Source organism: Portunus trituberculatus, chromosome 25 (assembly GCF_017591435.1).
Source record: "Portunus trituberculatus isolate SZX2019 chromosome 25, ASM1759143v1, whole genome shotgun sequence".
Lineage (NCBI taxonomy): Eukaryota > Metazoa > Arthropoda > Malacostraca > Decapoda > Portunidae > Portunus > Portunus trituberculatus.
Genome location: NC_059279.1, coordinates 9,725,536 through 9,750,134, shown reverse-complemented (window position 1 = coordinate 9,750,134; position 24,599 = coordinate 9,725,536). Strand labels below are relative to the sequence as shown.

Sequence of the window (24,599 nt, the reverse complement as noted above, 5' to 3'; positions counted from 1 at the left end):
AATATTAATATCAAGAGGTCGCTCAAGGAGGTCAAAGTTTGGAATAATTGTGTCAAAATCCTTATTTTTGCAAATATCGTTCAAAGTGTGTGATGTTGAGAGAATCTAATGCAAGATTCAAATATGATAGTATTCCAGATAATATTGCATATTGTATAATATACCTTCTATAATAATTGTTAATTCAAACATCAAACCTGGCACGAACATAATAACTCGTATAAAACGCGTAGTAAGTCGCGACGGTACACGTTCAATTCTTGTATGTTTTGGGGCAGTGTTGAGTGACAAGTGTGCCCTGCTGTGCAGCTGTTGTTCAGTCAGCTACACGCGTCACTGCGGGGCGGTTGTTGCACAGCGTGCGCTCCACTGCCTTAGCCTACTGTTTTCTTTTCACCGTGGCAATGGCATCTACAAGATCTAAGACCGAGGTTTATTTACTTGGCTCGTTGGAGCACTCCATCACTGGAACTAAGCTGCCGTCAAAGAAGCAGGTGCTGCAGGTGTTCCTATATCACCATCTGCAACAGAGAAAGACCAAGAACGACGCAGCAGTGGATACTATGGCAGTGGTGGAAGAATTCTGGAAGCGCGCTCGAATTCCTATGCAGAAGCCGCAGCGAGCAAGAGAAAATATCATCCGTTTGTATGAGAAATGGGTGGCACTGAAAAAGAACAAGAACAGAGCAACAGCGACCCAAAAGGCGAATGAGCGAAAGTTCGTCGACTCGCCGAAAATCTTTTCGACATTGCTCACGCAAATGCGATGTCGATGATCACGCTGGAAGAAGATCGGGAGTTTTTGAAGGCTCAGAGGGAGGAAGGAAGGCGAGGGTCGATGATTTCAAGGGACATGTCCCTGGCAAAGCAAGAGTCTCGACGCAAGAAACGAAAAGAAGAGGAGCAACGCCGTGTGACAAAGGCTCTTCAAGAGCAAGAGAAGGTGGATGAAACGGCCGAACTTTCATCGAGCTCAAGTTCAACGTGCTCCCCAAAACGACCATTTGATGAAGGCGCTGGTCCATCTGCGTCCCAGATGCCCCCGTCTAAGCGTCCGCGATCGTCGAAGAAGGTACTGGACAGTCACTTGTCTGCCGCATTGGATCGGACCTTGACTTCCGACCGTGACGCAGTTCACCTCGTCAGTGCTGCTGCTCGAAGCCTCGGACACGATCCCAACCAACTCGTGATAAATCGTGAGTCCTTCCGACGGGATCGGCGAAAATTCCGCGCTGTAGCGGCTGCGGAGATCAAGAAATCCTTCAAGCCGTCCGTTCCGCTCACTGTTCATTGGGATGGTAAGATCATCCCCACAGCGGATGGAGGCCCAGCCGTCGACCGTCTTCCAGTACTGGTTTCCGGAGACGGAGTGGAAAAGCTCCTCGCCGTGCCTAGTCTCCCCAATGGAACCGGACAGGCCGCTGCTCACGCCATTATAACAACACTCGAAGATTGGGGAGTTGAGAATCGGGTGGTTGCTCTCTCCTTTGACACCACCGCTTCTAACACTGGTTTGGCAGCAGGGGCATGTTCCATTGTAGAGCAACGACTAGGGCGTGATGTCCTCCACCTTGCCTGTCGCCACCACATTTACGAATTAATCTGTGAGAAGGCGTTCTTCACTTGCTTTGGACCCTCTAGCGGTCCTGAAATTCAACTTTTCAAAAGGTTCAAAGGAAAGTGGGAATACTTGGACAGGACGACACCGAAGGCAATGGAGATGGACAAAATGTCACAAAACCTCCGTGAGCGACGTGATGATCTGTTGGTGGAGTTTCAGCGCCTCCTCGACGGGCAGCACCCACGAGACGATTACCGTGAGTTACTTGAACTTTCAATCATCGTCCTTGGTGGCCAGCCGAAGCGAGGCATCCGTATCACCCGCCCTGGTGCTCTACATCGTTCACGATGGATGGCAAAAATCATTTATGCGGTGAAGGTGTTCTTGTTCCGTGACCAAGATAAATTCCAGCTAACACGAGCGGAGCTTTCAAGGATCAAGCGGTTCGTAGAGTTCAGCGTCTCCACCTATGTGGCCCCCTGGTACAAGGCTCCATGCCCAACGTCAGCTCCGGCTCAGGACCTAGCCCTACTGAAAAGCCTGCTGGCCTACCCGGATACGGATGTGGCGAAAGCCACATCTGCGACATTGGGGCGCCACATGTGGTATTTAAGTGAGCGGTTGGTAGCTCTGGCGTTCTTCGACGACAACGTTAGCCTAGCGACAAAACGAGATATGGTGAAGGCCTCCAAGGAGCAAGAAGGTTCAGAGGACCCTCCACGTCGAGCCACAGTTGACACCAGAGAAGCCACCTTCACCAATAAGACTATCGCGGACTTCGTGACAACAGGATCAATGAAGCTGTTGCAGCTCATGAGCATCGATATGACCTTTCTCGCCAGTGACCCTGCTGCCTGGAACAAGGATCCGCCTACTTGGATGCCCAACGCCGCATCAGAGCCCTTCGAGTTGTCAACGACTTGCGGAGCCGGAGTTGCTATGATGCAGACATATAACTTGGCCCTAACCAAGGATGAAGGACAAAAGCAGTATCTGTTACAAGTTGTAGAGGCGCACCGAAGGTCCTTCCCTACCGTCAGCAGGTCTTGCGAGACCCAAACTAGGCGACAATGAGTGGGAGATTGACGCCCATGACACCCCCGCCCTTTGAGCGGCTAATACTCATTACACAGAATGAGGGGGACATAGAAAGGAATGACCTTCAAGCTCGAACAATTGGTACTGAACATAGAACAATCGCCATATCCTAATATTTAAACACGATAACTGAACACGAAACATATTTAACAAATATACGGGGAAAAAAATCAGAATAAATATCACAATTTTACACCTCACTGAGCGACCTCTAAATATCAATATTTTTAAAAAATATTTAATGCACGTCATTTTTGGTCGAAACCTCACAATTCGGCCGCCCGTCCCAGTAGAAATTCTAAAAAAAATTTTACACTAAAATAAGTGTCACCCTATATATATATATATATATATATATATATATATATATATATATATATATCTTATCTATCTATATATATATATATATATATATATATATATATATATATATATATATATATATTTAACCCTCGGCTATCGCGCCCAATTGGGGCCGAAATAGCCGCGCTAGAGCCGAAAACGCGATAGCCGAATTGAACAACTAATGGTGAAAATTGTTATTGGTACCGCAACCACAAATTTTACTCCTAATATCCCCCATTTTTACTTCTTTTTAAATTAGTGTATAATCCATTGGTACCAATTAAAACATGTCAAGGTTATAACATAAAAAAAAAATTACATCAGCTCATTGTATTTACTAGAGATGTACCGATGCATCGGTATCGGTATCGGAATCGGCGGTATCGGCCCATTTTTTGGGTATCGGTATCGGCTTATTTTATGCCGATACTTACAATACCTAAAAGGAATTTACTACTTAGTGATATATTTGATATAAGATATTGATTACTGAGTAATTTACTTTTGCAAATGGCTTCAAAAAGCTTCTAGAATTGCTCCTATTTCACAAACGTTCTCAGAAGGACTTACAGCATCCCCCTAAACAAAGCCTCCCATCTGATAACGATCGCCGTCCACCAACTCACCCTGGTGTCCAGTGCAGTAATCACTATAAGTAGTAGTATCGGTATCGGTGGTATCAGTATCGATAGGAGTATCGGTATCTGCCCAATTAGGTGGTATCGGTATCGGTATCTGAATCGGCCAAAATTCAGGTATCGGTTTTGGCCAATGAGCGCTCAGATACCTCATGACGTCATGGCTGGGCGCGCGATAGCAGGCATCTGAGGTCGCGATAATGAAATTTTAGCAGCTTTTCATGGGTGCGTGATAGCAATAAAACGCGATAGCCGAGGGTTGACTGTATATACAGTAAGGTCCCGGGTTACATCGGTCTCGAGTTACGTGAAACTCGTAGTTACGTCAGTCCACTACAAGTCAATTTAAGATTAAGAAAATTGAAAATCTATAAATCGTAAAGTACGGGATTTATTGTTATTGTTGGCCGCCAGGCGTCACTAGTGGTTACCCGCCACACCACCCGTCTCACGCTTGAATACAATAACACCCTGCCTCTGCCTCAGTTCCACCACACCGTCATCCCTGGCAAGTGTTATCCTACTTCTGCGTTTACTGACTCAAGTTATTAGTATCTTGCTCAATGACACCAAAGAGAAAACTCCTTAGTGACAGCAGTGATGCTAAGAAAAGGAAAACCATTACGCTACAAGAAAAAAAGAAGGGAGGCAGCAGCTGTGAGTGAGGGAGTGAAAAAGAAAATGGGAAGCCTGTTACCATGACAACGAGGAGGTTGACGACCTTGAGGGCTCACGCACCCATCACAACAATAACAACTCCGGAGCCTTCACCTGGGCCACACGACACTCGCAGCTCACTTGCACCGTCTCCGCCTGTCTGCTGATCCCTATTGCTCTTTCCTATTGCATTTCCTGCTCCGCTGCCCACGCTTCTACTCCCACCGCACTGCACTACGCTCCCAGCTGTCCGCCCTGGGCGTCACAACATTCGACCTGCCCACCCTCCTGGCAGCCTCAGGTGTCCACCCCTCTCGGCAACCTGCAGTCCTTCGCGTTCGTGGCCCTAATCAACAACAAAAACAAGCTTGTTTCATATTCCTACATAGTTGTAAATAATATAACAATATAACCTTTAACTAACCTGAATGATCATAAACAATGATTGGTTGAAAACTCGATAATATGCTTTGAAATGTACGGAAACTTGTTACGTACAAAATCAACTTACGTCATGTTTCAGGAACGTAACTCTGACATAAACTGAGACTTTACTGTATATATATATATATATATATATATATATATATATATATATATATATATATATATATATATATATACAGTGATCCCTTATTTATCGCGGTTAATGGATACCAAACCCCCCCAAAGGTGAAAAACCGCGAAGTAGGATTTGCCCCCCCAAGGAATATTTGTGTATGTGTATGTGGGTACCAGAATGTTCAAAATATGTAAACAGTATCTATACTTTACATATACAGTATTTTACTTAAATCTATTTTAATGTTAACCCTTATACAGTAATTATACATTTACTCTCTCTCTTTCTTTCTTTCTCTCTCTCTCTCTCTCTCTCTCTCTCTCTCTCTCTCTCTCTCTCTCTCTCTCTCTCTCTCTCATATGATACATAACACTCACCCTCTTCTGCCCTCTTTGATCAAATCCAAAAGTTTCACTTTATCACTGATGGTCATCGTCTTCCTCTTCCTCTAGGGCTCACTAGAGGAAGCTTTCGCAGGGGCACAGCGCTTAGGCGGCATTGTAAGGGCTTAACGAATCACTACTTAAACAAAAAAAGTTATCGAGAACACAATACTAAGATACAGTAAGCGAGACAGTCAACAGCGTGGACAAGACTGGTAAGCTACAACCAAAACCCATGGAATAGAAGGTCGACCTACGAGGAGTTCAAAATGTGTCTGATATGCACATCCGTGATGTCAGCAGGTTCACAAGTAGTCTGAGCGGGTAGATGTTCATATGCTTCTCTCTCTCTCTCTCTCTCCCATTCTGAATCTCTCTGTTCCGCACCAACATTGGTCACAATGCCAAGTTGTGCAGTGCATAACTGTTTTAATTATCAGTAGTATATAATATGTAGTATGTGATAAATGAAAACCATTATAATTTTTTTTCCTGTTAATTTTGCACCTTAAGGGGGTTTACACTTGCCAATTATCTGGAGGCAATCCTGCAGAAACGTGTTGCCGATAGCATTTTGAGTCTCGGTCTGAGACTGGGAGCGCTTCTCGCAGCTAGCCGACCGTGTTGGTTTTGTATTGCCGCTAGCAGCAATGTAAATAAACATGTCGGCACCCAGAGAAGCATCCCTGATGAATGCAGACAACTTCATTTGGAGTCGGGAGACCGATGTGGCCTTGCTGGAGCAAGTGAGAGAGGTGAAAGAAAGAGAAAATGAGTCTTCACATAAAGGAAACTTAATTAAGATTTGAAGGAGAGCTGTAGTGAGTTTTAAATAGTCCAATCTCATATGTGGTACATTCATGTGCTTCACCCTGCACAGTAAAATCTAAAACTCTGCCTTTTAGCCGTAGCAGCTCTTGGTACTGTTCCTTTGGAAGGATCTCGGAGTCTTCCAGACGAAGTTCGGCCAGAAGAATATGGTACACACTCTTTGTTTTCCGTCTTTTCAGCCACGAGCGCATCCACAGACGCTTCCTTTTTCCTGCCATCATCAATTCATGTAAAAAAAGAACAGCCATCGCTGCCTCTTCATCGCTGGAGGAAGAATCAGGACCAAAAAAGTTCCTGCAGAGAGCCATCTTGTTGGTTTGTTTACGTCCTGCCAGCTGATTCTCCCGGCAACATCTCCCCAGTATTGTGAACATACTTGCTCCCGAGAGTATCCAGCCGGAGTTGTCGGCAGCGCGTTTCGGCAGTATTGCCTCCCGAAAATTGCCAGGTGTAAACCCGCCTTTAGTCTCTTTACTCTATTACATTAGTGAATTTCTGATGTCTAGTTATTGAGAGGTCCCCATTCAGTTACTGGTGTAGATATACCGTATTTTATGGCTTGCAAGACGCTGCATCTTGGAAGACGCACCCTAATATTTGAAAGAAATTTCTAAGAAAAAAAGAAGTCATTCTCATACAAGAACGGATGCACCATATACCCGACCACAGAACACAAAAACATAAGAAGCAAGGAGCCTGCAAGACACCACTCATTACAAATTTGCTGGAGCACTCACCACAAATTTAAAACTATGTAAATAAAAACACCTTAGGTATATATATATACACAGTGACACAGTCCATCTCTTCTTGTTTTAGTGGCGGGCGACGGCATGTTTTGGACCTGTTGTTCACATTACAGAAACACTTGTCCGATCGCCGAAACCGAACATGTCAGTGCTGCAGTTTGTATTTATTTTATTATTATTTTGCAGTCGTGCTTCATAGGCATTATCAATGTGAATACAATTCACAAGTGGAGTTTTGACTCTTGCTTGAATGAGTAAGCCACTTGGATGTTCTATTAATAAAGGTATAAAGGCACCTGGCATGATGTCTGTGCGTTCGTGTGCATGTATGTGTGTGTTGCAATGAGACGAGGGAGCGACCCATTTTCTCCACACGCTGAGTAGGATGCAGGAAGGATTATGGTATTGGAAATACTTGTAACACCTAAGTACTGAGTTTACATAATATGAAAGGCTAAATTAAATGGTACTTAAGCTAACATCATAATATAATGACTCAACATCCAAATCCAGGTTGCTATCTGTCAAGTGTTCAAGCTCACTTGAGGTTGGATGCTGCCTTACAATACAACATTCATCTTGGAAGACGCACTAGTATTTTTCAGGGCATTTCTTAGGAAAAAAAGTGCGTCTTGTAAGCCGTAAATTACGGTAAATTGCCTCAGTTATATATGTAACGTAAAAATAAAACAATAATAAAAATAATAACGAAAACAGCAACACTATATTAATATTAATAATGATAAGAGCAAAAGTTTAATAATAGTAATAATAATAATAATAATAATAATAATTAATAACAGTAAGAGTATTGATATCATAAAATATGATAATGATACAATGGTGAAAGAGAAAGAGAGTGCTCTGACATTTGAGAGAGAGAGAGAGAGAGAGAGAGAGAGAGAGAGAGAGAGAGAGAGAGAGAGAGAGAGAGAGAGAGAGAGAGAGAGAGAGAGAGAGAGAGAGAGAGAGAGAGAGAGAGAGAGAGAGAGAGAGAGAGTCCCCTTAGAGCTGCATGTAGGTCAACCTTCTATCCTATGGGCTTTGGATACAACAAGGGAAGATGTTGGGTGAGGCTGCGATGATGTGCAGCCAATCACCTCACGGGATAAATCCACTCGTGCTCTCATTGGTCGATCTCGCGCCGGGAACCAATCATACCCGTGGGTATGTACAAAGCCTCTTACTCAACTCATCTCTTTGTTTGGCATGCTGGGAAACCTTCTCTTTCATGCATCAACATGAAACAATGTGTTTTTCTGCAATATGGCTGTATTTTTTCATTTTTATCGTGAACCGCAAAGTGGCAGGGGAACACTGTATATGTATACGAACAATACATGTACAGTACTTTATGTACATATATAGTAACGTACATTGTCGTCGTTATTATACACCAACTTACTGAATTACTGTACATATGGTATTTGTAAGTGATGCCAAAAACCCTGTGATAGAGCGAAAAATCCACAGAACGTATCTACGAGTATGTATAAAAACCACGAAACAGTGAGACCGCCAAAGTCGAACAGCAAAATAGCGAGGGAACACTGTATATATATATATATATATATATATATATATATATATATATATATATATATATATATATATATATATATATATATATACACACAAGTAACTCGATTTACATGCTAGATGCGTTCCAAGAAGCATTGCGTATTTCAAAATTCGCATAAAACTAATTTGTAATTTTCATAAGAAACAATAGATAATAGGGGGGATGCAGGATGTGTTCCAAATCGTGTATTAGCAAACTGATCGTGCAAATTTAATCAATCATAACATTTTTTTGGTCATGTATTAACAAAAACACGTAAATTAAACACGCGTAAATCAAGAGGTAATTTTTTCCAAGTTTGAAAGCCCCGCTGTATCACGAAAGTCGACAGGCTTTCTAATACACCAGCTCCTCTCGTGGATAAAACGTGCACCACTCACCTTTCCCTGCTCTTATTAGTTCTAAACAATAACAGCACCAGCAGCAGCTCATCTTCCCTTGCTCAACATACCACCAAAACACCCTGCAGCCAGCCCTGCAATGTCGCTTAGTGTTGCTAAGTAGACCAGGAAGTCTCTTACTCTCTAAGTGAAGCTGGATATTATTCACAGACACGAGAGGTAAGAAAACTAATAGCATTGCTCGCCACCATGGCTTGACTACATCTAGTGTCTATACTATTTTCAAGTCAACAGACTCTATTAAGAAGGTTGGTGAGACCGTATCTTCCTTGCAAGCTAAAAGAACCACCTGAACCCGTGACTCTGCAATGGATAAAATAAAAAGTCTTGTGGAAATGTGGTACATAAGTTTTGTATGCGGTACAATGATGTGCCTTTTCTTTACATTCCACAGGTTGGCAACTAGTGTCTTTCCTGCTCCACTCTCCCTCCCTTCATAAATTTATGATCAACATTATAAAGTTACGTACATACATACATTAGTGTACATTTTAATGACTTAGTCTTAAATTGAACTGCACAAATGTTTAACTTCATAATTTTTTATTTTATTAAACCTTTTACTGTACTATGATGCACTCTTGCTTTGTTTACTGTCAATGGAAGTTCAAGTCAGGGGTCAAACTAATATAACGAAAATTCGCACAACGAACGTTTTTTTAGGAACGTAACCCGTTTGTTAAGCGGAAATTGCCTGTATATACATACATACAGTGATCCCTTTTGTATCGCGGTTAATGGATACCAGAACCCCTCCCCCTCAGCGAAAGGTGAAAAACCGCAAAGTAGGATTTGCCCCCCCTAGGAATTTTTGTGTATGTGTATGTGGGTACCAGAATGTTTGAAATATGTAAACAATGTTTATATTTTACATATACAGTATTTTACCTAAATCTATTTAATTCTAAAACCTTATACAGTAATTATACATTTACTCTCTCTTTCTCTCTCCCCCTTTCATATGATATGTAACACTCACCCTCTTCTGCCCTCTTAGATCATATCCAAGTTTCACTTTTTCACTGATGGTCATCATATTCCTCTTCCTCTTGGGCTCACTAGAGGAAGCTTTCACAGGGGCACAGCACTTAGGCAGCATTGTAAGGGCTTAACAAATCACTACTTAAACAAAAAAAAATTACCGCGAACACAACACTAAGATACAGCATACGAGACAGTCAACAGCGTGGACGAGACTGGGAGACTGGCGCGATACAACAAGGGAAGATGTTGGGCGAGGTTATGATGATGCGCAGCCAATCAGCTCACGAGATAAATCCACTCGTGCTCTCATTGGTTGATCTCGCACCAGGAACCAATGACGCAAATTGCAGAGTGCCCGTGGGTATGTAAAAAGCTTCTGAGTCAACTGATCTCTTTGTTTGGCATGCTGGGAAACCTCTCTCACGCATCAACATGAGACAACGGGTTCTTCCGCAATATGGGTGTATTTTTTCCTTTTTATCGCAAACCACAAAGTGGCGGGGAACACTGTACAGTAAGTCCTCGTTATATGGTAGTTCTTTATCGGGTAAATTCACAGTTATGGTGTTTGGAAATTACTACCCTCGATTCGATATATGATGATAAGAAAAATTCATAGATATGGTATCCGCTCATGTCATCCAAGAGGGCCCAGCGAGGGGAGCAGGGGTGATGACGTCATCCACACCATACCTCCCCGCCACTCACAGTACTGACTTTAACTTGACTACCCTTGGAGCCTGTTTTCTCTCCCCCTCCCCCCCCTTTTTTTTTTTTAACTGCATTACATATTACTTACATGCATTACTAATTAGATGAATAAATGGAATATTAAAGGATCTATTATAAGCACAAATATATTCATAATAATTATGGCAAAGATTTAAATCCTACTATCAGCAACAAACCATGCAGCAACTGATAAAGGGCACAGATGGGCCTGGCAAGCCCACTATCAGACAATGGTGGAAGTTGTATAACATCAATTCATCTTGGGATGAAGTGAAGACGTCTACCATCAACTTGGGGTGGAATAAAGTATGGCCAGAATGTACGCATGACTTCCCAGGCTTCGCTGAAGACGACATCAGTGCGATCAGAAATGACATAGCAAATCTGTGCCATAGGGCTGGTTTCGATGAAGTTGATAATGATGATGTTCAAGATCTTTTGGAAAGCCATGCTGAACCTCTCTAAAATGATGAACTTATAGAGCCAGACAAGGCATCACAGGAGGCAGAAAAAGAGGGAGACGAGGAAGAATCTGTGCGTGGCCTGGACATCAAAAGTCTTTGAGAATGTCTCGGTGGTATCGAAAAAGCTCTGGAAACGTGACCCAAATCCTACCAAGAGTAGCAAAATGGCTCATGACGTAGAGAAAAGTGTCAAGATTTATCAAGAAATCTATGATGGAAAAACAAGAAAAAAGCAAACAGTCCTCCATCTACTCGTTCCTCAAACCAGTCAGATATGCCGTCCCTGTCATTGTCACACCTGCCGACCCTGCTACAGCTGGCCCTTCCACATCAACTGCCGACGGTTCTACAGCTGGCCCTTCCTCCATATCCTCTTTCTTCAAACCAGTGAAGCGTGCTGACCCTGCTGCAGCTGGCCCTTCCACATCTGCTTCTGACAGTGCAGACGACGATGTCTTACCCTCGTCTGCCCACTCAGTGGAAGATGAGTAAGGGCTAAAATACCTACTGTCCCTTAGCCTCGGGAGGGACAACATCTGATAGAATACATGGCGAGTGAAAGATTAATAAAAACATTTTGTTTATTTCTTTTGCGCAGTACTTTACATTTTTTTTTTTATATGACTATTTTCATGTATTTTCATTCCTGTAGGGGTGACTTTTGACATGCTGGAATGCATTCCCTATTATCACATGTTATAATGGGTTCGGTATATGGTAATTTCGATATGCGGTAAGGTTTTCAGGAATGCATATGTACCATATAACGAGGACTTACTGTATATGTATACGAACAATACATGTACAATACTTTATGTACATAGTAACGTATGTTGTCATCGTTATTACACACCAACTTACCGAATTACTGTACGTACAGTATTTGTAAGTGACGTCACGGATCCCGTGATATAGGGAAGAATCCGCAGAACTTATCTATGAGTATGCGTAAAACCCGCGAAACAATGAGGCTGTGAAAGTCAAACAGTGAAATAGCGAGGGAAAACTGTGTATATATATATATATATATATATATATATATATATATATATATATATATATATATATATATACTCGTATATATATTTACATCTATTTATCAAGATTCTATTGATTTGAGATTATAGCATCATTCTCAAGACAATGGAAAGATTTGACGGAACAGTTAAAAACAACGGAAATTGTCGATGACAACAGAAAAAGTACTAGTGTGACATCGCCTTAAGTGGTGGTGGGACATATGTACACTCCTGCCATGCTGGAGTGACGAAGAATGCTACAAACTTGCTGAATAGCGCTGCCATTACTCAAGTTGTCAGCGAGTGAGAGTGGGAGGGCATGGGAGTAAGTGCTGCCGTCTAGCAGGATCGAGGGATCGCTTGCGGAGTAGGTTTGAATACACTTGGGGGCAGCTCCAAATAGTAGCAAATTCTGGATAGTGGCGATCCGGATATGCGAACGATTACTGTACTTTAGGTGCCCTTTCTCGTTTTTTTTTAGAAGACACCCAGCCCGTTTTCTTTTCACAGGTATCAGCCATCAGGCCAATTCCCTAATTTGCCTCTAGCCTAAAAGGTCATAGAGGGAAGGGAAGATGGGCAACTCAATTATAATTAATAATTATGGGTAAATATGTAGATAAAAATCGATTTTACATTAAAATAATCCTATTTGCTATTACACATACTACTACCCATAATTATTGATTACTGCTTGAGAACTGAATCCCAAGTATAGGAAGGAGGATGACCTCACCCCTAAGAACAACTTTTACTCCCCAAGACACATACCCTTACAACCCAAAACTTGCAAGGCTTAGGACATATCCTGAGGTGGGTGCAGCACTTTTATCCCAAGACAGAGGGACAAAACCAGAGGAGTGAGAGGAGCATCACAACTCTCACTCCGAGAATGGTCCAATGACCTTGAACCCCCACAGAGGACAATACATAAAACCGTATGTATAAAAAACCCAAAAGAAAAATTAATTAATTACCCTCAGAGCCGACACAAGAGGGCCCAGAGAAAAAGTATCCAAATACTGATGAGTAATATTCCTGAGATAAAAAGAAGCAAAAGTGGACATTCTCCTCCAGGTTCCAGCCCGAAGAACGGCAAGAATACTCTGAATTTTCCTGAACAAGGCACTCGTCGCCACTGCTCTAACTTCATGTGCCTTCACCCAAACCAAGTGCATGTCCTCTTCAGAAATATTCACATGTGTACGCCGGACAACCTGACGTATCCAGTGAGAAATAGTATGAGGGTGCACTATATGCTGAGGCTCAAAAAGGTGGGAGCATCTAGGACAACAGTCTCTGGTCCTACAAAGGTACTCCCTGACGGCTCTGACTGGGCACAAAAGCCTGTCCTCTTCTGAGTTGCCAAAGAATAGGAATGTTGAAGTCGGACTGAGATTTGTTACCTGGGAGTTGAGTCTTTGCTAGAAAATCAAGGGATAGAGAAAAGTCATAGAAGCCCAACCCTTCGAGTGACAAACTTCCGCTGACAGCCCATGCAGTTCACTTACTCGGCGAGCAGATGCTACAGCCAAAAGAAAGGAGGACTTTAGTGCAACGTCCCTGAATGAAGCCAAGCGCAGGGACTTCATTAATGAACGTAAAACTAAGGATAAATCCCATGCAGGAATACGTGATGAACAAGGAGGAGCCAACTTGGCAAACCTCCGAAACAGAGCTGACAGATATCCAAGATATCCAAGCCAGCCTGCTGGAAAATGGGTGCCAAAGCTGAACGATAGCCTGTAATGGACGGCAAGGACAAATGTTTAGTGTCCCAAAGAAAAAGAAAAAAGTTTGCTAAGTCCATTACAAAGGCCAAGAGAAGATGACAACCCAACTCACACCAACCACAGAAGACAGACCACTTTGCCTGATAGACTCTGGCAGAGGACTGTCTGACTGGATGGGCCATAAATCTAGCAGCCTTCCGCAAAAAGCTTCTCTTTCAGAAGAGATGCTGGAGAGTCTCCACACGTCAAGGTGAAGAGCCCCTGGAGACTTGTGAAAGGGGTGGCGATGAGGCTGGTGAAGCAGAGAGGTCCATGAAGGCAACACTCGAGGATGGTCCACTAGCAGACTCAGAAGCAGAGGAAACCAGTCTGCCTAATGCGACTGCAAGGCAATCAGAGTCATACAAACACAAGCGGAGTCTCTGCCTTGAACTAGCACCTGCTGAATCAGAGAGGAGGGAGGACAGGCATACAGATCCAAGCCCTCCCATGGAAAGGCAAACGCGTCCTCTTTTCAAGCTCCTGGATTGGGCAGTGGAGACACATACAGAGGTAGCTGGTGATTTAAGACAGTGGCAAACAGATCCACCTGTGGTGCACCCCACACCTGAAAGACCTGCCTGCACACTACGGGATGCAGGGTCCACTCTGACCTCACACACACACTCGCGACTGAAGACGTGCGCCACTGCATTGCGCCGTCCAGACATGAACCTGGGGTGGAGAGAGACCAAGTTGTCCTTACACAACCAAAGAATGTATCCTCCATCAGACTTGATAGAGACTTGGACCGGCTTTTATTGTTTGATCTGCTGCAGTCTCTGACGAGACAGCCAGATGTTACCCTACGGAACGAGCTCAGAGCTCATTATTTCCGATCTTCGGATAGGCCTGAGACCAGGCACACACCACACACCGGGACAACAAGGTCACAACTCCTCGATTTACATCCCATACCTACTCACTGCTAGGTGAACAGGGGCTACATGTGAAAGGAGACACACCCAAATATCTCCACTTGGTCGAGGAATCGAACCCCGGTCCTCTGGCTTGTGAAGCAAGCGCTCTAACCACTGAGCTACCGGGTGTGTGTGTGTGTGTGTGTGTGTGTGTGTGTGTGTGTGTGTGTGTGTGTGTGTGTGTGTGTGTGTGTGTGTGTGTGTGTGTGTGTGTGTATTTACCTAGTTTTACCTAGTTGTAGTTTTACAGGGCCTGTGCTTTATGCTCGTGTGGTCCCGTCTCCATATCTACACTTATCCAATTTTTCTTTAAAACTATGTACACTCTTTGCTGATACCACTTCCTCACTCAAACTGTTCCAAGTCTCAACACATCTTTGCGGAAACTAAATTTTTAACATCTCTCAGACATCGTCCCTTCCTTAGTTTCTTACTATGCGATCTTGTGCTTCTAAAGTCATATTCTTCTCTCAGGATCAGTTTCTCATTATCCACTTCATCCATTCCGTTAATCAATTTATAAACTTGTATCAGATCCCTCTCTCTTCTCTGCTCCAAGGTTGGTAGATCCATTGCCTTTAGTCTCTCCTCATATGCCATCCCTTTAAATTCTGGAACCATTCTTGTAGCCATTTTTGTAGTCTCTCTAATTTTCTTATGTGTTTCTTTTATGGGGAGTCCACACAACTCCTGCATATTCCAATCTAGGTCTTATTTTAGTACTTATCAATTTCTTCATCATTTCCTTGTCCATATAGTGAAATGCTACTCCAATATTCCTTAGCAAATTATACGTCTCTCTGAAAATTCTATCAATATGGCTAACCGGTTGATTATTTTCTTCCATTGTCACTCCCAAGTCCTTTTCCTTTTTACTTTTTCTAGTTCTACTCCATCTCCCATCTTATAGATTCCCACTGGTCGTCTTTCACTTTTTCCCATTTCCATGACATGGCTTTTGTCCACATTGAATTCCATCTCCCATTTTTGCTCCATTTCCAGATCTTGTTTAAGTCTTCCTGTAGTATTTCACAATCCTCTTTTGTTTAATGACTCTGCACAGTTTCGCATCGTCCGCAAACAGATTTATGTAGCTGTTCACTCCTCTGGCATGTCATTTATATATACGAGAAAAGTATTGGTGCCAATACTGACCCCTGTGGCACTCCGCTGTCTACTGTTCTCCACTTGGACTTCATATCTTTAACTATCGTCCTTATTTCTCTCCCCTTAAGTAATTCTTCATCCATCTCAATGTGCTTCCTTTTAAGCCACCCTTCTCCTCTAACTTCCATAGTAATCTTTCATGTGGCACTTTATCAAAAGCCTTTTTAGATCTAAATAAATACAGTCAACCCATCCTCTCTCTCTTGTACTTTATCAACTATTCTAGAGTAGAAACTCAATAAATTTGTCACACATGACCGACCTTTTCTAAAACCAAATTGGCTATTTGATAATATTTTGTTGTCTTCAAGAAACTCGATCCATTGCTTCTTTATTACTTTTTCACACATCTTGCATATTACACTAGTTAGTGATACCGGCCTGTAATTTAAAGGTTCTTCCTTCCTTCCGCTCTTATATATGGGAACCACCTCAGCTCTTTTCCACTCCACTGGCACTGTTCCATTTTCTATTGAGCATTTTATGATGTTGTATATTGGACTTGCTAGTTCTTCCCTACATTCTTTCAGTATTCTGCCTGAGACTTCATCCGGTCCCATTGCCTTTTCCTCATCCAATTCCGTCATCAACTTTTTATTTCAAGCTTGGTTACTTTAATCTCTTTCATATAGACAGTCTCTCTATTACCCTGTGGTCTTTCAAATTTGGATTCCTTAGTAAAGACCTCATGAAATTTACTATTTAACAGTTCTGCCATACTTTTGGGTCTTCCACCATTCCGTTTTCTCCTTTTAACCTTTCTATTGTTTCTTTTTGTCTTATTTTTCCATTTATGAATCTGTAGAACAATTTTGGTTGTTCCTTACATTTTTCGACAATGTCCTTTTCATAGTTCTTTTCTTCTTCCTTTCTCACCTTAGCATATTCATTTCTTGCTGTTTTGAAGTTTTCCTTATTTTCTGGATTTCTGTTTCTTCTCCACCTTTTCCATGCTCCATCTCGTTTCTCCTTTGCCCTAGCACATCTTGCATTAAACCAATCTTTCTTTCCTTCTTCTTTAGGTCTATATTTCGGAACATATTCCCTGACCCCAGTTTTGTATATTTCCAAAAATAAGTTATATTTCTCTTGAACCGTTAATGAGTTTTCCATCTCCTCCCAGTTTACGTTTTAAAATAGTTCTTGAGATTCTCAATATCAGCCTTTCTGTAATTTAATCGGTCTCCTTTGTATGATTCATCTCTATCTTCCTTTCCTTCTTCTATATCCATCTCTAATATTACATGGTCACTCTTTCCCAATGGGCACTTGTATCTTATATCATCGTTAATTGGTATATCCCTTGTAAAAACTAGGTCTAATCTTGCCGGCTCATCGTTTCCTCTGAATCTTGTGTTTTCCTTTACTCTTTGGACCATCAAATTATCTATCATTAGGTTCAGGAATCTATCTCCCAGGCATCTTCCCCATACCACTTTCATAATTTTCCCAGTCTACCTCCTTACAGTTGAAATCTCCTACCAATATCACTTTTCTCCTTTCCTTAATGATTCTTGTAAGACTCCTTATTGTGTCATCTATCATGTCTCTATATTCTTGGTTAGTCCATGAGTTTGTTTTTGGTGGCGCATATGTTCCAATGATTGTTAACTCCTTTTTGTTAATATGCATCTTAACATACAGTATTTCTGATTTTCCTTCCCCAAACTCCACTTGATTTACCACTATCTCCTTCCTTAACATCATCATGTGTGTGTGTGTGTGTGTGTGTGTGTCCCAAGTTCTGCAAATAGGCTACCACTGTTGAATTGTCTGACATGAGAGAGACCACTGTGCCTGAGACTTCCTGCTGAAAGGACTGCAGAGTCTGGAAAACAGCCATCATCTCCAAGTGGTTGATGTGAAACCTCTGCTTGTGTGGAGACCACACCCCTGAGATGAGAGAGTCCCCCAGATGAGCACTCCAACCATGAAGGGATGTGTCGGAAAACCAAGACTGTTCCGGAGGTGTCATCACAAAGGGAGCTCCCTTGAGCAGATAACCTGGATTCATCCACTAGGACAGGTCTGCCAGAGACCACTGTGAAGGAGGAACCCACCACCAGGGAGAGTCCGACACTGCCTTCCTGTAATTTTTCAGGCACCCCTGAAGGGACCAAGAGCGTACCCAGGTGCCCGGGACCAGCCTCTCCAGAGAAGCCAGATGACCAAGGAGTGACCTCCATAGAGACACTGTAGGGACTCTGTCCTCTAGAAAACTTTGCACCACCAACAGAAACCGTCTGACCCTTTCTGGTGATGGAAAAACCAGAGCCCTCACTGAATTTAGCACCATGCCCAGGTACTGCTTCCTTTGGCTGGGTACCAGGTCTGATTTGGGCAGATTGATCTGAATACCCAACTAAGCACACAGCTGTAAAACAGCCCAGATGGCGCCTATGCACCCCTGGAGAGTCGTTCCTGTGACCAACCAATCGTCCAGGAGATATTGTGTCGATGAGCTCATGAAGACACTGGAGCCATCACATTGGTGAAGACCTGTGGAACGGTTGTGAGGCCAAAACAAAGAACTTTGAACTGAAAAACCTTGCCTCACCAAACGAACCACAGGTACTTGCGGGAACGCGGGTGGATTAGAACTTGGAAATATGTGTCCCTCAGATCCAGAGACATCATCCAATACCCCACATTCATAGATTCCAAAACTGATGCCACCATCTCCATCCAGAAGTGGCTGAGCACTAAAAATTTGTTCAGGGATGAGAGGTCGAACACAGGTCTCCAACTGCCTTTTACCTTGGGAACAAGGGACAGACGGGCATAAAAGTCTTCTAGCTTGTCCCCCACAAGCTTTGGCCCCTTTGGCCAACACATCCTGCACCATTAAGTCCAAGGTCACCTGACGATCCGACCCCTCTGCATAACTCGCAAACTCTATTGGTCCAGCTGAGAAAGAAGGGGGATGCAGAAAGGGGAGGACATACACATAATGCAGTCTTCAGTACCAACTCTCCTGCCCCCACCTCCATCTGCTCTCTCCAGTGCTGCTGCAGGCAAGTGCCCACAGGCACAGGAGAGCAAACTACTTCCCAAGCAAGATCTACCTTGGCCATGGGGTCCGCTACTGCAAGAACCCCTGGCCTGAAAGGATCCCCTTGTAGCAGAGGGCCTGGAGAATGGAACTGACGAAGAGGCACTACAAAATGCACCCATCCTCGCCTGTCCTTTTATCTTGCTCCTCCAGGGCGCAAAGGCTGAACCCCAAAGAGAAGAGGCACCGCACCACAGAAAAGAGTGCACATTGCTGAGCAGCTAAGTCCTCATCTTCCTGTACCCTGGCCACCACTGCAGGATCAAACAGCATGTCAAAAAAGGGAGAAGAAAGGAGCTGGTGCTTCTCCCTGTCAGAAAAGATACGAGACAACAAATCCACTACTGCCTGCCTCCGTAAAATAAGCTTACAACGTAGCTCCTCAGCAGGATGAAGAATGTCCTTACTTGCCGACAAAAATTCCAAAACATCCTGTTCTGTGCTAGAACCAGCACCAGCCCATGTAGCCATGGAGCCACACACTTTCTCCATTTAAGCCAACAGGCGGGAGGAGACAGAGACTGCTGAGTTGCCCATCGGCCATAGACCACCAACTCCTCATTCACCGGAGGACAAGCCAGAGAGGCCCCCTTAGGTAGATAAAAAGACCTGGCCCGGCCATACCAGTCCCTGGACAACTGAAAATTTGCTGAGCAAGGCTTATACTTCTTCAGGGATCTGCATTGGGCTTCCTCACAGACAGCTTGAGCCATAAGCGACAATGGGAGAATAAATGAGGGGTGCGGGGCAAAACTGAGCCCTACGCCCTTTCTACCCCGGTAAGGTGGGACAAGGAAGGAGCCTCAGGAGCAGGCAGATGAAGATAGGCTCTAACTTGGCCTATGAGGTACAAAAAAGGGGAAACATCTTATTGATTGGGAGGCATGTCCTCCTCATCATCCTCATAAGACTTGGCTGTGGAGAGGGAATGGCCAACTGGCACAGGAGCCAAAAGACCTTGGCCCACCCCACTGCCACCAGGTACAGCAGCTGGTCGGCCAGCCTCAACAGAAACCTCCTGAAAAAGTGGAACACTGTCTGGCACAGACTTACCAGGGTCCATATGATTCACCCCACTGTGAGGAAGGGGATGGCCACCAGGCATGGGAGCTGAGGGCCACACACCAACCCCTATACAAGGCACATGAGTCTGGTTGCCCAGTATGGGAGCCTTGTGTCTGACACCAACACTCACATTCTGGGAAGGGAGAAGTGCATCAGACATATTAGCACCAAGCTCCAACCCCAAAGAATGTGGAATAGTCTCACCTTTGCCTAATCCCTGTGGGGGGATGATGAGCTGGCCACCAGGCATGGGAGCCGTATGGCAGATGCCGACCTCCATTTCCTGGGTAGTGGGGCAGCCACCGGGCATGGTAAACCAATGGCTGTCGCTTACCAGAAGAAGAAGCCTTCCTCCTCTCAGTATGATCTTTAATACTATCCAAAAGACGTAGAAACTGGTCATGGGACAAGGCCTTGCAGCAGTCATAATGTGAAGCAAGGCTACATAACACCTCCCTACATGACAGACACTCTCCATGAGGGTCCACCATAAGTGACGGGAGGGAATGAGAAGACTTAACACACTTACGTGGCATAATAACACACTTACAAACTCCCTGTAGAAGAAAAACAAACCAAGGAGCAAAGAAAGGCAAACCCAACTGCTCCTGAAAAGAAAAAAAAACGAGCCGGTGAAAGAGATGAGCTGAAGACTACGTGTAAGCCCTTTGACAGCAAAGAGGCGAATGAGGGAATCGGCCTGATGGCTGATACCTGGGAATAGAAAACTGGCTGGGTGTCTTCTCAAAGACAATGAGAATTTCTTTCATTTCTTTCCTCGAGCTGTTAGACATGGGGTAAGTTTGCTGTGGGATGGGGGTTTAAGCAATAATTAATAATTATGGGTAGTAATATGTGTAATAATAAATCAGAACATTTGAAAATTGTTAAAGAAGTTGGATGTCATTAAAACCATAGGACCTGATGGAATGTCAGACTGGACACAAAAAGAATATAGAGAATAATTGATTGAGCCAATGTGGGATGCAGTTAGCTGACTGATGGAGGGGAAAGTACCAAGGAGAAAATATTTTGTCAATATACAAGAGGAAAGAAGACTGAGCCACTAAATTACAGACCAGTGTCACTAACAGGAAATCATGGTTGAAATAAAAAAAAACAGAATACTGGGAAATTGTTAGAAAAGTTGGATGTCAGGAAAGTCATAGAGCCTGATGAAGTGTCAGTTTGTGGTCAAGTGGAAAAGATGAAATATACTGCCAATATGTAAAAGAAGGAAAGACGGAACCACTAGATAATGAACCAGGGTCGTTAACTAGCACTGTGGGGAAGTTCTGTGAAAAAATTATAAAAAAAGGTGGGTGAAATATTTGGAGAAGTTATAATAAACTACCAATTTGGTTTCAGATAAAGATCATGTGAGAAATTTGTTAATATTCTAAACAGGAGTAACAAGATGAAATACACAGCAGAGATGGCAGGATATATGCAATATACATGGACATCTAAAAGCCTAAGATAAAGTTCCACATAAAAGACTCCTGATGGAACATATAGAAGGAATGAGAGGAATATTGCTAAACTGGATGGGTATATAGAAATGAGAACTGTGATCAGGGACATTTGTTCAAATTGGAGTAAAATAGCAAGTAGTGTACCTTAGGGATCAGTGTCGGCACCCATCATGTTCCCAATATACAGGCAACCCCCACTTAACGAACGGGTTATGTTCCTAAAAAAAGGTTAATTGCGCGAATTTTTGTTGAGCGAACCAATTATAACAAGTTTGACCCGACTTGAACTTCCATTGAGAGTAAACACAGCGAGAGTGCATCATAGTACAGTAAAAGGTTTAATGAAAGTAAAAATTATGAAATTGAACATTTAAGCAGTTTAATTTAAGACAAAGGCATTATAATGTATACTAATGTATGTATGTAACTTTATAATGGTGATGATCTTAAATTTATGAAGGGAGGGAGAGTGGAGCGGGAAAGATGCTAGCTGGCAACCTGTGGAATGTAAACAAAAGGCGCATCATTGTACTGCATACAAAACTTATGTACCACATTTCCACAAGGCTTTCCATTTTATCCATTGCAGAGTCACGAGTTCAGGTGGTTCTTTTACCTTGCAAGGAAGATACGGTCTCACCAGCCTTGTTAATAGTCTGCTGGCTTGAAAATAGTAGAAACAGTAGATGGAGTCAAGATCGTGGCGAGCAATGCTATTAGTTTTCTCGCCTCTCTCATGTCTGTGAATAATATTCAGCTTCACTTCGAGAGTAAGAGACTTTCTTTTCTTCTTAGCAACGCTAGGCGACACTGCAGGGCTGGTTGCAGGGCATTTTGGTGGCATGTTGAGCGTGAGATGACGAGCTGGTGCTGGACCCTGTTTTTGTTTTGAACTAAGAGCGGGGAAGGGGAGTGAGTGGTGCGCGTGTTGTCCATGAGAGGCGCTGGTGTATTCAAAAGTCTGTCGGCTTGCATGATATGGTGGGGGTTTCAAACTGGAAAAAATTACCTGGATAAAATTTCGTTAAAGCGAGTTTGGTGTTCATTATACAAGCAGATGGTAGTAAAAGGAAACGTTTGTTGTAACGAAATTTCGTTGCGTGAATGTTCATTAAGTGGGGGTTGCCAGTATATTAATGATATGCAAGGGATGGGAACAGTTATAAGAATGTTTGCTGACAATGTAAAATTGTTGAGAGTAATAAAGATACATGTTGATTGAATGGAGTTACAAAGTGATATTGACAAGATTTATGAGTGGACCAGAGGAAGAAATTGGAATCTCATGCTAAGAAATTTCAATGAAAAATGGGTAAGAGTAAAGGAAGACCTGTATGAGACTATAAAATGAGGATGAAATCATAATGTAAAGTAAGGGGGTGGCTATTCAAGATCCTCATCCCAGAAGGATATTTGATTCAACATACAAGATGTTGACAAATATTAGGGTGGCATTTCATTACATGAACAAGAGTATGATTTTGAAATCAATAAGACTCCTGAATTGTTTTGTTTTTATGTTATTTTACTTTAGAAAATACCTAATTGCAATGAAATAAAAAGAGAATAAACAGAGAAAAGAGTATTGTATAATTCATAAAGAGCTGTCAAGAAGCCAAACACAGGTACTTTACCTTAGGTCATGGGTCAAGTATTTACAAAGCTGGAGAGCATCTGCAGATAGGAGCCTTAAGTTGTGCATCTGCTTCATCTGTGCCCCAAGATGGATGGTGAAGCTTTCTTCCTGACTGGGTTCACTACTCTCCACCAACACTGATTCTGTGTCACCTTTGATGAAGTCTCTAAAGATTGATATAAAAAAGTATGTACATTAGATATTATTTTTGCTCCAATTTCCACTTAAAAACTAAAGAAATGGCATTGTTTCTAAAACATCCTCAATTTAAAAGCTTGTGACAATAGCATATGATGATAATTATACACACACACACACATACACACACACACACAATTTGCTAAGAAATATTGGAGTAGCATTTCACTATATGGACAAGGAAATGATGAAGAAATTGATAAGTACTAAAATAAGACCTAGATTGGAATATGCAGGAGTTGTGTGGACTCCCCATAAAAAGAAACACATAAGAAAATTAGAGTGACTACAAAAAATGGCTACAAGAATGGTTCCAGAATTTAAAGGGATGGCATATGAGGAGAGACTAAAGGCAATGGATCTACCAACCTTGGAGCAGAGAAGAGAGAGGGATCTGATACAAGTTTATAAATTGATTAACGGAATGGATGAAGTGGATAATGAGAAACTGATCCTGAGAGAAGAATATGACTTTAGAAGCACAAGATCGCATAGTAAGAAACTAAGGAAGGGACGATGTCTGAGAGATGTTAAAAAATTTAGTTTCCCGCAAAGATGTGTTGAGACTTGGAACAGTTTGAGTGAGGAAGTGGTGTCAGCAAAGAGTGTACATAGTTTTAAAGAAAAATTGGATAAGTGTAGATATGGAGACGGGACCACACGAGCATAAAGCCCAGGCCCTGTAAAACTACAACTAGGTAAATACATACACACACACACACACACACACACACGATCCTCGTTAATCCATATTTCAGTTTATCTGGACAGTGATGAGATAATAATTCAATGATTTGAGTCCAGGCGGCCAACTAATGAATTCAAATAATGCATACCTCATGCATTTCTAGAAACAGCCAATATAGATGGTGGTACAACAGTGGCGGGCAGTTGTAAACAAGTACAGCTGATGCTGGTGAACACTCTGTATTGTCCGGTATCAATGAAGAAGTTTGTGGATTTTTCAATACCTTAGAACTCTCAATTATGTCTCCCAAGGATGTTAGGCATAAGCGAGTGGCCCTAGCTGTGACTTAAAAGCTGGAATTATTATGAAAATTAAAGAAAGGAGCTAGAGTTGCCAGTGTTTGTGAGGAGTGAGGTGTGTCCAAGCAAACTGTGTCGGACATAGTGAATCAAAGGATAAGATGGTAGAATATTCTGCTAAATACTGTATGGATGTATCATCAAGTAAAAGTGGTAGAAGTGCACCAAGGAAAAATATAAGGAGTGGAAAAGATGTTGCAGTTATGAAGTGGTATGTGAAGCAGCTAAGAGGCTGGCAAAGAAATTGATACAGAGAATTTC

The 24,599-nt window shown here is 42.6% G+C and overlaps 1 protein-coding gene across 7 annotated transcripts in view; it reads right to left on the bottom strand.

The window, feature by feature from the left end:
• LOC123508985 (protein C12orf4 homolog) overlaps positions 1-24,599 on the bottom strand; it is a 219,796-nt gene that overhangs the window by 35,084 nt on the left and 160,113 nt on the right. For 6 of the 7 annotated variants that reach the window (XR_006676067.1, XR_006676063.1, XR_006676062.1 and 3 more), the window contains 2 exons: positions 23,092-23,259; positions 19,971-20,590 (listed from right to left, as the gene is read on the bottom strand). Coding sequence is in view for 1 of the 7 variants with exons in the window: in XM_045263089.1 (XP_045119024.1) it covers positions 23,092-23,259 (168 nt within the window). In the remaining 6 variants the exon portion in view is untranslated. The remainder of the gene's footprint in view (positions 1-19,970; positions 20,591-23,091; positions 23,260-24,599) is intronic. The other variant, XM_045263089.1, reaches the window with a different exon arrangement.